This window comes from Abramis brama (assembly GCF_963993115.1).
Source record: "Abramis brama genome assembly, chromosome: 18".
NCBI classification, from domain to species: domain Eukaryota; kingdom Metazoa; phylum Chordata; class Actinopteri; order Cypriniformes; family Leuciscidae; genus Abramis; species Abramis brama.
This window is the reverse complement of record NC_139980.1, coordinates 24,102,675-24,118,749: the sequence shown is the minus strand read 5'-3', so window position 1 is coordinate 24,118,749 and position 16,075 is coordinate 24,102,675. Positions and strand designations below refer to the sequence as shown.

Here is a 16,075-nt window from a genome sequence, read left to right as displayed (position 1 = left end):
GTGCCATTATGCTGTAAAACTATCCAGTGTATTCTCTGCATAGTACTTTTGCATAATGATTCTCTTGTTAATGAGACAATACAAGTCATAAGGGTAAACGTAAGTCAACCTTTCCTCAGAATTAGCACGGATGGCAGCACACTGACTGTGACAGCCATCCACACATCCGACAGTGGAAAATACACATGTGTGGCCACCAATCAGGCTGGAGAGGAAGACCGAATATTCAGCCTGAATGTATATGGTGAGTTGTATCTTTACATGAGTGCGAGAAGTGGAACAAAATTTTTCACTACACAGCAGTAGTATTTTTTCCAGACATTTGATAGCTGCATGTCCTGTTCCCAGTTCCTCCTCTTATCCAGGGGAACGGACCTGCTGCCAAGGAACTGACCGCGGTGCTGGACAGCTCAATAAATATAGAGTGTGTTGCTAGTGGTTCTCCACCTCCACAGCTCAACTGGCTAAAGAACAGTCTGCCGCTTCCAATATCGTCTCAGATCCGCCTGCTGTCTGCTGGCCAGGTCCTCCGGTAAGAGATCTAACATGTTTAAATCATGATGATCACAGGGTGGGAAATCATTTTTTTGCATCTAAACCACATCTTGCCTAATTTCTTTAAATTTGAGATAAAGGCTTACATTTTACAAGCTATTTTTATTTCAAATATATAAAATTAATGATTTTATAATTTAATATTTATTTTAGTATTATTTATATCGTATTATAGTATATATTAATTTGAGTTACCGAGTAGCTTTTACTTTTATATTTTCATGTGCTTTTGTCTTTTTTTTTTAAATCTTTTTTTTATTATCTTTTTTTAGTATTTTATTACTACTTGTCTTAAAGAGATAGTTCACCTAAAATGAAAATTCTGTCATCTTTTAATCACCCTCATGTTTTTCCAAACCTGTTATACTTTCAGTCATCTTTAGAACACGAATGAAGATTTTTTTTTTTATTAAATCTGAGCCAGTTCTGTTATTTGTGAATAAAAGCCTAAATTAAATCTGTTCAGTGTATAAAGCGATCATGTCTCTTCAGAAAATTTGGACTAACCGCTCAATTCATCTAGATCAGTTTTATGATTTCTTTATAAACTTTTTTAAGCGTCAAAGTGGTAGTTGCGTAGCTGTCAATGGAGGGACAGGAATCGCTCAGATTTCATTTTAAATATCTTCATTTGTGTTCCAAAGATGAATGAAAGTCTTACGGGTTTGGAACAACATGAGGGGGAGTAATTCATGACAGAATTTTCATTTGTGGGTAAACTAAATCTTTAAACCTAATTAAGTTAGTTGCCAAGGCAATATTTTTAATTTCTAAGTTTACGTTTGTTATGTAATATTTATTTACGTTATTTACGTTAATATTACGTGTATATATATACATATATATATATTTTTTTTTTTTTATTATATAATATATATTGGAATTGCACACATGCACAATGTACCAAAACTTCAACTGAGTTAAAAAATAACCCATTTCTTTATTTTATTCTTATTGAGTACATAGTCCAGCTGTAGTTAAGTACAGTGGTAGGTAGATAAGGCACTTATCGGACATGTACCCGCATTTTGCTAGTGGCAGGTGTTCATATCCCGCTATGAATGGAGCTGATGGCATGATTCATAGCACTAAATGCTCGGCATCTGATTGTCATTTTTGGTGTTAGCATTGCTCGTGCACAGGTTTCAGATGGTGGGAGCTATACTTGTGTGGCCTCCAACAGAGCTGGAGTGGACAACAGACACTACAACCTTCAGGTGTATGGTGAGTTAACTTGCATGTGCATTTTCAGAGATAAAATGTAGAAATATGATAATGCCATGAAGTATTAAACCCATAAATTTACTGTGTCATTTTTCTCAGTTCCTCCCAGTTTGGACGGGGCGGGCAGCACAGAAGAAGTAACAGTTGTGAGAGGAAATACGGCCTCTTTCGTATGCATTTCAGATGGGACGCCCACTCCAACTATTACTTGGCTAAGAAATGGTGCAGCAGTGCCTAAAGATGCTCACCTGTCACTCCTCAACCAAAACACCACCCTGCAGATTTCCCATGTGAGCATCAACCACACTGGGCGCTACACCTGTACTGCACATAATCAGGCTGGAGACGCAAGCCGCCACTTCAGCCTCAAAGTACTGGGTGAGAGAAAGTACTACAAAATAAAACAAGATCAAAGTGACTCCTTCTGTCACAGACTCATTGACATCTATCTCCTCTCTCAGACCCACCACGGATCAATGGCTCTGGTGTGCCTGCTGAGGTCTCTGTGGTTGTGAATCATGTCTTGGAGCTGGTTTGTGAGGCTGACGGCATACCTTTACCAACACTGACCTGGCTGAAGGATGGCCGACCGCTGCCTCAGACAGACAGCATACGGCTTCTCAGAGATGGAGAGGTGCTCAGAGTTGCTTCTGCTCAGGTAAAAACTACAAATGTGGTGTCAAAATGGGTAGTAGCATTCTTGTTCCTATCTTTTCTCCCATGCTGCTCAATGTGGCTCAAGCGTGACATGTTCCTAAATCATATTGTGTTATCTCCCATGTTTGTACAGGTGGAGAACACTGGAAGATACACCTGTTTGGCCACCAGCCCTGCTGGAGATGATGATAAAGAGTTTCTAGTCAGAGTACATGGTGAGTCTTAAAAGCAATTACAAAATTTCCCATCATATCAACATAAAATGTCACCTCATTTACAGTAATTTGCCAAACGACAATTTTTTTCCAACAGTGCCACCCAACATCGCTGGAGACAGAGGTGTGCAAGATGTGTCTGTCCTGCAAAACAGACAGGTGACCCTTGAATGTAAATCAGATGCAGTTCCACCTCCAACTCTCACTTGGCTTATAGATGGAGCACCACTGAAGGTATCCAATGGAAACAGTATTTTTTATTTTTAGAGGTTTTCCTGTTTATACAAGTATTGAATGTGGTTAAGTGACTTCTATAGATTTTATAATTTTCAGCTGCCATTACTCCAGTCTTCAGTGTCACACGATCCTTCAGAAATCATTGCAACATGCTGATTTGGTGCTCAAGAAACATTTCTTATTATCAGTGTTGAAACCAATCGTGCTGTTTCAAAAGAACAGCATATATTTGAAATAGAAATCTTTTGTAACATTATAAATGTTTTTATTGTCACTTTTGATCAATTTAATGCATCCTTGCTTAACAAAAGTATTAATTTCTTCTTCTTTTTTTAATCTGACACAAAATCAGGTATGAATATAAATGTATATAAATTCATGTAGATAAATAGCTTTTACAATGTTTTCTCCAGATGTCTCCACGAGTGCGTGTTTTGTCCAGTGGTCGTTACCTGCAGATCAACAATGCAGAGCTGAGAGATGGTGCCCAGTACACTTGTGTGGCCAGCAATGTTGCTGGAGAAACCAGACGCCACTTCAACCTTAGTGTCAACGGTGACCAGCAATTTCTATACACGTTAAGGCATTTGTGTTCCTGAGGAAAATATTGTGGGCTAATTTAAACATTCTCTCTTCAGTCCCTCCCACAATAAAGGATGGTCCTCAGTCTGTGTTGGTTCATATTAATCAACCAGTGGTTCTGGAGTGTGTTGTGAATGGAGTACCCACCCCACGCATTACCTGGAGGAAGCATGGATCCATCCTGGCAGGAAACAACCCCAGGTCAGCAGCACAGATCACTTCAAAGCATTTCATAACTCTCAATTTTGTTCATGGGAAATAACAAATGCCCTATACGTTTAGATACAGGTTTGGTGAGGATGGTTCACTCCACATCCTCTCAGCCCAAGTGACCGATACGGGCCGCTACCTTTGCATGGCCACCAACCAGGCAGGAACAGAGCGCAAGAGAGTAGATCTTCAGGTTTATGGTAAGTCTTGACATACATGCAATACTGTAGTTGTACATATATTAAATATGATACTAAAAAGAGAAATTAGCTAGTTTTTGCTGCACTGAAACACAACCCTATAGTTAAAATCACAAACAAATTAGTTTTGAACTGGTTGTTTAACACAAGTTAACAGTTAGAACTAATCAACTCACTATATCTACAGCAGTGACTCCTAAACTTTTTGAAAGCATGGCACCCCTTTGTAGCATTTTTTTTCCCCATGGCACCCCAAACCAATTAAACTAAACGTGCATGTGTACATTCATATGTTTAATATTATTATGAAAATAGCATATAAATGATCAAATTGACTTTTTTTATCAGTCAACTTGATTATTTAAATTTTTTGTCATTTAACCACTTTTTACACACACTGAAGTTAGCTGAGCAGCGTGTGCGACATGCCAAAGTCACATACATCCAATCAAAGAAAATGGTATAAAATAAGAAAAACACATTTCAAGAGATTTATCATTGTACTTCTATGTGTGTAAATGTTTGTTGATTTATCATAAAACCTCAGAATTTCATTATTTTGCATTATGTTCATGATGACTGAGTGATTCTGATGAGGACACCAAAGGCACTTTATAGTGATTTTGACCAATATGTAAAATTAAATCTAGATGAGCAAACAACAAATGAAGCATAAACAGCAGCATGAATTTATTATGAATGCATCACAACAGACATAGGCCTAACACCGTGTCCTAACCAGACACGACGCGACGCCACGACACGCGATAAAAGGTATATTTTCCATGTCCGAGTTTTTGTCCTAACCAGCTGCGACGGCGACACGCGATGATTCATCTTTGCCCTATCCTGTCAATCTCTGTATGAAATATAAAACTGAGCGCACACCAGTACAGAGGGCAGAGCTGAGCGGAGCGGGCGATTTAAACTTTAAATATGAATGAAATATATCATTGTTTCGCTTATTTATATTCGATTGGACATGCTCATATATTGGTGTTTTTATATATTTTCAAAATATATGCTATAAAAAAATATTATATGGTAGGATAGTTATTTTAGGCTGTTTAAGTTGGAAAAAAGCTGAGATTCTGCGGCACCCCTAGCCAGTTGTCACGGCACCCACTTTGGGAACTACTGATCTACAGCCTACAGTCTTTATTTTCAGTCCTGTATTTTCAGTCTTTTCATGTACATTTACGCATTCATGCATTTGGTAGACGCTTTTATCCAAAGCAACTAGCACTGAATTCAAGCTTTACATTTTTATGAGTTCATGCATTCCCTTGGTATTGCTAGCATCATGCTCTACTGTTTGAGCTACTGTTTGTTTATCACTGTTTTATATATTGGCACTTTGTCCAAGGAAATGTCCTAATATACAGTAAGCACTAATATTCTCTCCTTCTCCAGTGCCACCCTCCATTGCCGAGGGTCCCACTAACATCACTGTGACGGTGAACGTCCAGACCACGCTATCCTGTGAGGCCACTGGCATCCCCAAACCCTCAGTCAGCTGGACCAAAAACACCCAAGCCCTTAACACTGACCAGAACCAGAATATGTACAGGTTCAGCCAGGTTTCCTCCCTCTCCTCTTATCACCTCTTACTGTATCATCAACCAAATGAGCATTACTCCTGGTTTGGGTCACAATATGACCCTAATGCTCAACATTGCACAGTAAGACACTTGAGATTCATGTTTGTATCCAGTTAATCAGTTTGTAATCTGTCCTTAGGCTGTTGTCTTCAGGCTCTCTGGTTGTCATCGCACCTACAGTAGAGGACACAGCGCTGTACAAGTGTGTTGTATCCAATGAGGCAGGCCAGGAGAGCCGAGAAATTCAGCTGACAGTACATGGTGAATCCCTACTGCCATATATGACATCCATTTATATGTGTGGTTCCATCCGAAATCGCATACTCTTTTAAGTATGTACTTATTTTGAAAGTATTTACTTTGCAGGCGCTAAAAAGTATGTTATATTTCTATTTAGTATGATTGTGTATAGTATGACTGTGATCCGGACATACTATATTTGGCTTGTTGTCACTTTCATGTGACCTACCAGTCACTTCACTACTATTCACACTACTCTCCTGTGGCCTCATGGGATAGTAAAGTGTCCATCATATGCACACTTCAGAATCTCGCTGGAGGAAGTAGGTCATTCGGTTACTTGAATTTGTTACTTGAATTAGTTGAATTCGACATACTTTTTTGGTACATACTGTTTTTCATATATAGTAGGGAAGTATGTGATTTCGGACGCAGCCAACGTGTGCATTTCAGGAGGAAGTAATATTCATTCCCTTCTACAGTTCCTCCTTCTATTGCTGATGAGGCCACAGAGCTTGTGGTGAGCAGACTGTCCCCGGTGGTCATTGGCTGCACTGCATCCGGAGTGCCTCATCCTGTCCTATACTGGAGCAAAGATGGATTGAGACTAGCTAAAGAGGGAGAGGGCTATATGATACTACCGTCAGGTTAGCTTTATGTAGTTAGAGTGTAAAAAAAAAAGGAACAATTGATGTTTGAAGTTAATCTAAATATTAAATTTTTATTTCCTTGGTTTCTCTCAGGTCCTCTTGAGATCACAGCTGCAGATCTGAGTCACTCAGGCCGTTACTCTTGTGTGGCCAAGAATGCTGCAGGCACCGCACACCGACACGTTCAGCTCACAGTACACGGTATGAGATATGCAGAAACACTTAAACATATCATGCTTTTAAATATGCCTCTTAATTTTATTTTTGTCTAATAAGATCACATATAACAAATGCCCATGTGTGGCTCCACATTCATTTCTCTCTATACCATTTTTGTAATTTGGACATTTATGCAATGAATAATTGTCTGCATTTACATTTTACAGAAATTCCGGTGATACAGTCACACCCATCAACACTGGATGTGATTTTGAACAATCATGTGACCCTGCCCTGCAGAGCAACGGGCTCCCCTCACCCAACTATTACCTGGCAGAAAGAGGGCATCAACATTTTTACCGCAGGTGAAAGCAAAATCTGGCATGCTATGGAGATACAGAGGGGAGAACAAGTATTTGATACACTGCCGATTTTGCAGGTTTTCCCACTTACAAAGCATGTAGAAGTCTGTAATTTTTATCATAGGTACTCTTCAGCTGTGAGTGACGGAATCTAAAACAAAAATCCAGAAAATCACATTGTATGATTTTTAAATAATTATTATTTTTTTTAAATAATTAATTTTATTGCATGACATAAGTATTTGATACATCAGAAAAGCAGAACTTAATATTTGGTACAGAAACCTTTGTTTGCAATTACAGAGATCATACGTTTCCTGTAGTTCTTGACCAGGTTTGCACACACTGCAGCAGGGATTTTGGCCCACTCCTCCACACAGACCTTCTCCAGATCCTTCAGGTTCCGGGGCTGTCGCTGGGCAATACGGACTTTCAGCTCCCTCCAAAGATTTTCTATTGGGTTCAGGTCTGGAGACTGGCTAGGCCACTCCAGGACCTTGAGATGCTTCTTACGGAGCCACTCCTTAGTTGCCCTGGCTGTGTTTCGGGTCGTTGTCATGCTGGAAGACCCAGCCACGACCCATTTTCAATGCTCTTACTGAGGGAAGGAGGTTGTTGGCCAAGATCTCGCGATACATGGCCCCATCCATCCTCCCCTCAATACGGTGCAGTCGTCCTGTCCCCTTTGCAGAAAAGCATCCCCAAAGAATGATGTTTCCACCTCCATGCTTCATGGTTGGGATGGTGTTCCTGGGGTTGCACTCATCCTTCTTCTTCCTCCAAACACGGCGAGTGGAGTTTAGACCAAAAAGCTCCATTTTTGTCTCATCAGACCACATGACCTTCTCCCATTCTTCCTCTGGATCATCCAGATGGTCATTGGCAAACTTCAGACGGGCCTGGACATGCGCTGGCTTGAGCAGGGGGACCTTGCGTGCGCTGCAGGATTTTAATCCATGATGGCGTAGTGTGTTACTAATGGTTTTCTTTGAGACTGTGGTCCCAGCTCTCTTCAGGTCATTGACCAGGTCCTGCCGTGTAGTTCTGGGCTGATCCCTCACCTTCCTCATGATCATTGATGCCCCACGAGGTGAGATCTTGCATGGTGCCCCAGACCGAGTGAGATTGACCGTCATCTTGAACTTCTTCCATTTTCTAATAATTGCGCCAACAGTTGTTGCCTTCTCACCAAGCTGCTGGCCTATTGTCCTGTAGCCCATCCCAGCCTTGTGCAGGTCTACAATTTTATCCCTGATGTCCTTACACAGCTCTCTGGTCTTGGCCACTGTGGAGAGGTTGGAGTCTGTTTGATTGAGTGTGTGGACAGGTGTCTTTTATACAGGTAACGAGTTCAAACACGTGCAGTTAATACAGGTAATGAGTGGAGAACAGGAGGGCTTCTTAAAGAAAAACTAACAGGTCTGTGAGAGCCAGAATTCTTACTGGTTGGTAGGTGATAAAATACTTATGTCATGCAATAAAATGCAAATTAATTATTTAAAAACCATACAATGTGATTTTCTGGATTTTTGTTTTAGATTCCGTCTCTCACAGTTGAAATGTACCTATGATAAAAATTACAGACCTCTACATGCTTTGTAAGTAGGAAAACCTGCAAAATCGGCAGTGTATCAAATACTTGTTCTCCCCACTGTAAGTGACAAGCTAATCATACATTCAGTACCATTTAATTAATTTCTTAATTATTTTAATTAATGTATATAATAATTCTGTATAATGTAATTAATTATATATAATTATATTGTATTACATACGCTACCATTTAAAAGTTTGGGGTCATTAAGAATTTATTTATTTCACTGTTGTAACAGTGTAAAAGACTTTACTGTCACTTTGAATCAATTTAATCCAAATAAAAGTATTCATTTCTTTCTTGTAAAAAAAAAATCTTACTGGCCCTAAACTTTTGAATGGTTGTAATTATTATTTAAAATGTAATGTTTAATTATGAATTGATTCATTTTATTGCCCTTTAAATAATTTGACACCAACTCAATACCTTTCATCATCAGGAGGTGGTTTTACAGTGCTCCCTAATGGTGGTCTGCAGATATCTAAAGCCAAAGTTGAGGATTCTGGAACCTACATGTGTGTGGCTCAGAATCCAGCTGGCACTGCACTTGGGAAAACCAAACTCAGAGTGCAAGGTTAGGCTCACACATAGGCTGTAAGGAAAATTAAGATGTCTGTAAGAAATGGTCTCTCAAATGTTTCACTTCTCTTGCAGTGCCCCCTGTCATAACATCGGACATAAGGGTGTACACTGTGGCACTAGATGCATCTGTAACTCTGCAATGCCACTCAGAGGGCTTCCCCACTCCTTCAATCACCTGGTACAAGGATGGGCAGCCACTGAGCGAGTCCGTGCACCAGCGGGTCCTCAGCACAGGGGCGCTGCAGATCGCCTTTTCCCAACCTGGAGACACAGGCAGATACACCTGCACTGCTGCTAATGTGGCTGGAACCACCAGTCTTGAGATGAGCCTTACTGTACACAGTGAGTCAGTGAGATGCTGAAATAGATGGACTGGATTGAATAAATGGCTTCACTGTACAGAGTGATTTAGGGGAAAATTGAAATGGATGGACGAATTTATAAATATTATAATTGACTGAGAATATTGTTTAGTGCATTGATCATCTGGTAGAGTAACTTTTATTTTTTATTATATTTTTTTATTAACATATTGGTAGAATTTGTTTTATTATAATTTGTTTATGTTATTATTTTGATTTATGTGATAAATAGTAATAATAACAATCATGATTATCTTGTAGAATAACTTTTGTCAAGTAGAATATTATTAGAATATTAAACAGAATGTTGATGGAATATATATTTTTTTTTTAATTAGTTGATGTTATTAGTAATTATAATTTATTTAATGATTTATGTGATTACATTTTTTTATTTAACTCATGATTTATGTGAATTATAATTATAATAATAATGTCATACATTTATTTATTTATTTCTTCTCCCTCTCTACCTCAGTACCTCCTTCCATCCGTGTAGGAGAGTCAGAGGTGTCTGTGGTGGAGAACACCCAAGCTTTGTTGACCTGTGTGGCAGATGGGGTCCCACAGCCCACCATCACTTGGGAGAAAGATGATATTGCACTTACCGACACCACTGGAGAATACACGATCCTCCCCACAGGAGAGCTGCTCATAGACACTGCACAGGTCAGAGTCCCAATCTTTAAACTGCTTGCATTCAGTGTTTACAAATTGTGACAGTTTGTCTATGTAGCCTGAGGATTCTGGGAGTTACACGTGTGTTGGAACCAACTCAGTTGGGCAGGACAGTCGCACCACTGATTTGTCCATCCACACACATCCAGTCTTCACTGAGCTCCTTGGGGATGTGGCTCTCAACAAGGGAGAGCGCCTCCTGCTGACCTGCGGCGTCACCGGCATCCCTTCACCCAAGATCACGTGGGCATTCAACAACAATATCATCCCTGGTATAGATCATCCCTCAAATTGAGCCTACAGATATCCACAATTTGCATCCCCTGTAATCCCCCAGCACTATTAGTTATGCTGCATGTGTCAATAGGCTGTTATGTGAGAGAATCAGGAAAGTATTGTTTCTGCCCACAGCCCAGTATGGTCATATTAATGGCCACAGTGAGCTTGTAATTGAGCGTGTGAGTAAAGACGACTCAGGCACTTATTCCTGCATGGCTGAGAACAGCGTGGGATCCATCAAATCTCTGGGATTTGTCTATGTTAAAGGTATACATCTGCACTTCTATTAAATGATGCCCTATTCTGCTTGTCCATTGTGAAAAACTTGAATCTCTTGTCCAATTTCTCCAGAACCACCAATAATAGACGGAGATGTTCATTCAAATCGCATTGAGCCCCTGGGAGGGAATGCCATACTTAACTGTGAGGTGCGAGGAGACCCTCTGCCCACCATCCAGTGGAGCAAAAAGGGCATCAATGTCCAGATAAGCAATCGAATCCGTCAACTTGACAACGGATCTCTAGCCATCTACGGCACAGTGGTACACAAACACAACACAACAGTCCTGACTGCACACTACAGGCGCAGATACAGCTGCACAAATGAAAAGCATATAAACTGCTCTGCATTTATATCTTTTAAAGGGATGATTCATCCAAAAATTAAAGTTAATTTTTTTCTCATCCCAATGTAGTTCCAGAAGATACATTTCTTTAACTCTTGCAGCAGAATGCTAATCATATCAAAGTAAATGATATGTGCCTACCTGAGTCTAATATCTGCCTTATTTATTCTGCTGTGTGTAGTAATAAGTTATCTTAGTTATTTTTACATTTTCCCCATATTTTTCCCATTTTTGTGTAGGGAGGCATATAAAATTAACCTTCAAAATCTGCTTGCAACCTCAAACAAAAACAATATTTATTTATTTTGCCAGCAGCCATATCACCCTGTAGCAGGGTTGAGCCTGGTTAGTACCTGGATGGGAGACCTCCTGAGAAAACCAGGTTGCTGCTGGAAGAGGTGTTAATGAGGCCAGCAGGGGCGCTCACCCTTTGGTCAGTGTGGGTCCTAACACCCCAGTGTAGTGATGGGGACACTATACTGTCAAAGAGCACCGTCCTTTGGATGAGACGTTAAACCGAGGTCCTGACTCTCTGTGGTCATTAAAAATCCCAGGATGTCCTTCGAAAAAGAGTAGAGGTTTAACCCCGGCATCCTAGCCAAATTTGCCCCTTGGCCTCTGTCCATCATGGCCTCCTAATCATCCCCATATACTGATTGGCTTCATCACTGTCTCCTCTCCACCAGTAAGCTGGTGTGTGGTGGGCGTTATGGCTGCCGTCGCATCATCCAGGTGGATGCTGTACATTGGAGGTGGTTGAGGAGATTCCCCCTTTCATGTAAAGCGCTTTGAGTACCTAGAAAAGCGTTATATAAATGTAATGAATTATTATTATTATTATTATTATTATTTAATGCCTTACAGATCATTGGGAAAAATTGTGACATACAGCAAAAAAAAGGGGAAAAAAAGACATTTTTTCTACAAGAAGATACCAAAATAGGCATTATTTTTTAACGATACAAGAGGGTTAATATAGTTACAACGTTTTTGTCATCTATCCTAGATAAAAAATTCCTTCATTTTCTAGATGTTTTGTATTTCGGTCCTTTTGTAACATTTATAAATAATTAATGGTATCAATTTGTAATTTTTGTAGAGCGAAGATTCTGGAAATTACATGTGCGTGGCCACAAATGATGCAGGAGTGGTGGAGAGAACAGTTACACTGACCTTACAGAGTAAGTCTACAGTATAAAACAAAATGAATTCTAATGAATTCATTTGCAGTAAAAGTCACATAGAATACTCACACAGAAAATAAAAACCTTAATAAGGATTTTTTTTAAAAGCACTTGCTTGTGTTACTGTAATAACATTAGTGATATTCCATAGGTTCTCCTACCATCACAGTAGAGCCAATAGAGACAGTGGTAGATGCTGGTTCCACAGTGGTACTAAACTGCCAAGCAGAGGGAGAGCCTGTGCCTGTCATTGAGTGGTCCCGTCAGGGGCGCCCTCTGTTGGGTAATGAGCACATCACCACACTGAATAATGGTTCTCTTCGGCTCAGTAGTGCTCAGAAAGAGGACACGGCTGAGTATGAGTGCGTGGCAAGAAATTTGTTAGGCTCCGTGCTGGTACGCGTGACCCTAACAGTGCGAGGTGAGCTTTGGACTTTTGTAAGTATTCGGATTATAATGCAGTTAGATGTATTATAATGGGAGATTGAATTATGTGTGTTTCGCAGTTCATGGAGGTTTCTCTGAATGGATGGAGTGGGGAGCCTGCAGTGTTTCCTGTGGTACAGGAGTGCAGAGGAGACTAAGACAGTGCAATAACCCATTTCCTGCAAACGGAGGACGCCACTGCATTGGTTCAGCAAGAGAAACACGCAGCTGTCAAGGCAAACCTTGCCCAGGTAAATTAGTTTACCTTTTCATCCCTTTTGCTGCAAAAGCTCTACATTGTGAGCATTTCACCATTTGTGAGTGAAAATTGTACCGTATGCAAAACTGAAAAATTATTTATTTGGGCACACCAGTGCAAGTGACAGGCCTGTATCATATATCATCAATGAAGTTTATGTGCACTTCATTGATGATATATTGTTAACACGTTATAACTGTTATTAAAACATTAACAAACATTATATTTGTTAGATTCATACACTACTGGCATACACATACACAAAAATTAGGGGTTAGTATTTTTTTTAATAGCTTTATTCAGCAAGGACACATTCAATTGAATAAGAAGTGACAGTAAAAACATTTAATAGTACAAATAATTTTATTTCAACTAAATTGTGTTCTTTTGAACTTTCTATTCATAAAAGAATGAAAATGTTTCAGGAATAAATTACATTTTAAAATATATCAAAATTGAAATAAAATCTATTTTAAATTGTAATAATATTTTACAATCTTACTGTTTAACTGTATTTTTGATCGAATAAAAGTATCCTTGAGTATAAGAGACTTCTTTCAGGAAACTTAAAATTTTTTACCAACTACAATAGTGTATATTTTTTAATATTTAAGTGCTTATCTGAAAACATGAGTTAAGTGTTGTAAAGTACTAGCAATTAGGGGTGTGCATTGGCACTGCCCTCACAATTCGATTCGATTACGATTCACCAGGTAACGATTCGATTCAATTCGATTCTACGATGCATTGCAATGCATCAAAATTCTACTGCAGTTGTATTGTAGTTGTATTGCCAACATGCTTGATTTTAGTGTGCAGGTTTTACACACCGCGTAAGTCTTGTCTAGTTTCCCATTAACTTTGTAGAATCCGAAATATGCCCAGATGTCCGCTTTCCAAGCTTTGGGTGCGTTTTTAATTACCCGTCTATCGCGGTCATCTCCCTCCGCCTCAGCCATCTTGATTGTTGTTGTTGTTATGCCCCCGGAAGTAATTGAAACTTCACAACTTTATTGTCCAAATCAAGGCCAGAAAATAAACAGTGCCGCATCGATGCTGAATCGTGCATGCCCCACATTGCGATGCATCGCCGAATCGATTATTGTTGACACCACTACTAGCAATATATTTGGTTTGCTAGATGTTCATAAGATGTTCAGCTCTTCGCTTGAATTTTTGACTGTACTCACCAAGATCTCTCCTAAACAAACAAACAAACAAAAATATAGATAAAAGCATGGAGAACAGTATAAACATGGCTCCATGCTGTCTGTTTGTCCCTATAGTGGATGGTAATTGGTCCGAGTGGTCTTCCTGGGAGGAGTGCTCTCGTACCTGTGGTCAGGGTAACAGGACTAGGGTGCGGACTTGTAGTAATCCTCCTGCCCAGCATGGGGGCAGAGCCTGTGAGGGCAAAGCAGTGGAGGCCATTATGTGTAGTTTAAGGCCATGCCCAGGTGAGTGGAGGAACATATGTTTTCCTACACATGAGCATATCTGTCTTTATCAGTCTGATTGGCTTCTTATCTGTCAGTGGCAGGGAACTGGGGTGCCTGGTTGCCTTGGAGCCCTTGTAGTGAAACGTGTGGCAAAGGGATGCAGACAAGACTCAGACTCTGCAACAACCCTCCGCCCTCATTTGAAGGACCATCGTGTGAAGGACCTGACTCACAGACACAAGTGTGCAATGAGAGGAATTGCCCTGGTAAGCGTTCTGGTGAAAATTATGATTTTTTTTATTTAAAGAGATTGTTCACTCAAAAATGAAAATGTGAAATTAAACAGCTGTCCCCAGCTTGGACATTCAACTAAATATGCTTTTGTGTTTTACACAAAGTCATACGAGTTTGGAACGTCATGAGTGTGAATTTAAAAAGAATTATCCTTTCTTCTCTTCTTCAACAGTGGATGGCAAGTGGTCTTCCTGGGTAAGCTGGGGGGCATGTAGTGTTTCTTGTGGAGGTGGTACGAGGCAAAGGACACGTATCTGTGCAAGCCCCGCCCCCCAGCATGGGGGACGGCAGTGTGAGGGAAATGACATCCACGTTGATTTCTGCCACAATGAGCCCTGTCCCAGTGAGGAAATCAATTTTACATATGGTAAACACAGGCATGTTGGTGTAATGAAGAAGGCTATAAGCACAAATAATCTCTCTTCATAGTTCATGGTAACTGGGGCCCATGGAACAGCTGGGGCAGTTGTAGCAGGACCTGCAACGGTGGACAAATGCGTCGCTACAGAACATGCGACAATCCTCGACCAGCAAATGGAGGCAGAGCATGTACTGGATCAGACTCTCAAATCCAGAAGTGCAACGCAGCCAACTGCCCTGGTAAAGCACTCATACATACACTACCGTTCAAAGGTTTGAGATCAGTGAGATTTTTTATTTCTTTTCAAAGAAGTTTCTTATGCTCAACATAATTTATCTATATTAATATATTTTAAAATGTAATTTATCTCTGTGATGGCAAAGCTGAATTTTTATCTGCCAATTCTCTAGGCAGTATTTCCAATCATTCGAATATGCTGATTTGGTTCTCCTTTAGCATTTATTTTAGTATATAAAGTTCAAAAGAAGAGCATTTATTTGAAATAGACTTTGGATTTGTACCAATGTAAAATTCTTTACTGCCCCTTTTGATTAATTTCATGCACCCTCCCTGAAAAAAAAAAAAAAATTACTGACCCCAAAACATTTGAACTGCAGTGTGTATTGCACAACAAATACCCACACTCTATAGTTGCTATATATTAATAAATATACACGAGAAGCTACCTAAATTTGGGATTATGATTGACAAAACTTGAATGGAGGATGCAAACCACATCAGATGTAGAAGATCTTTTTTTGGATTAATTTTGACCATAACTGAATACACACTTTTCTGTGCTCTGTCTATGTGTGTGTGAAGTCGATGGTAAGTGGGGTTCATGGGAGTCCTGGGGTGAATGTTCAGCATCCTGTGGAGGTGGAGAACGGACACGTGTTAGACTTTGTAACAATCCATCACCTAGCAACAGCGGCCGACCCTGCCCAGGAGACTCCACCCAGTTATCAAGATGTAACATACAGCCATGTCCAGGTACATTCACCACTAAATATGTATGGTTCTTAATCAAGACGTTCATCAAGAATTATTTTAACGATTTAACATGGTCTTGAGGAGTGTCAGAAATGAATTTGTATTA

At 39.9% G+C, this 16,075-nt stretch overlaps 1 protein-coding gene across 2 annotated transcripts in view; it reads left to right on the top strand.

The window, feature by feature from the left end:
* hmcn1 (hemicentin 1) overlaps positions 1–16,075 on the top strand; it is a 115,185-nt gene that overhangs the window by 89,780 nt on the left and 9,330 nt on the right. For both annotated transcript variants that reach the window (XM_084091801.1, XM_084091800.1), the window contains exons 65-93: positions 120–244; positions 349–532; positions 1,682–1,779; positions 1,879–2,157; positions 2,241–2,437; positions 2,570–2,651; positions 2,749–2,885; positions 3,302–3,443; positions 3,527–3,671; positions 3,753–3,880; positions 5,294–5,450; positions 5,621–5,742; positions 6,204–6,368; positions 6,465–6,572; positions 6,758–6,895; positions 8,926–9,060; positions 9,141–9,410; positions 9,909–10,099; positions 10,167–10,380; positions 10,520–10,654; positions 10,739–10,929; positions 12,113–12,194; positions 12,349–12,618; positions 12,704–12,874; positions 14,169–14,339; positions 14,417–14,587; positions 14,788–14,958; positions 15,045–15,215; positions 15,799–15,969. In XM_084091801.1, the coding sequence (XP_083947927.1) occupies positions 120–244; positions 349–532; positions 1,682–1,779; positions 1,879–2,157; positions 2,241–2,437; positions 2,570–2,651; positions 2,749–2,885; positions 3,302–3,443; positions 3,527–3,671; positions 3,753–3,880; positions 5,294–5,450; positions 5,621–5,742; positions 6,204–6,368; positions 6,465–6,572; positions 6,758–6,895; positions 8,926–9,060; positions 9,141–9,410; positions 9,909–10,099; positions 10,167–10,380; positions 10,520–10,654; positions 10,739–10,929; positions 12,113–12,194; positions 12,349–12,618; positions 12,704–12,874; positions 14,169–14,339; positions 14,417–14,587; positions 14,788–14,958; positions 15,045–15,215; positions 15,799–15,969 (4,721 nt within the window). The remainder of the gene's footprint in view (positions 1–119; positions 245–348; positions 533–1,681; positions 1,780–1,878; positions 2,158–2,240; positions 2,438–2,569; positions 2,652–2,748; positions 2,886–3,301; positions 3,444–3,526; positions 3,672–3,752; positions 3,881–5,293; positions 5,451–5,620; positions 5,743–6,203; positions 6,369–6,464; positions 6,573–6,757; positions 6,896–8,925; positions 9,061–9,140; positions 9,411–9,908; positions 10,100–10,166; positions 10,381–10,519; positions 10,655–10,738; positions 10,930–12,112; positions 12,195–12,348; positions 12,619–12,703; positions 12,875–14,168; positions 14,340–14,416; positions 14,588–14,787; positions 14,959–15,044; positions 15,216–15,798; positions 15,970–16,075) is intronic.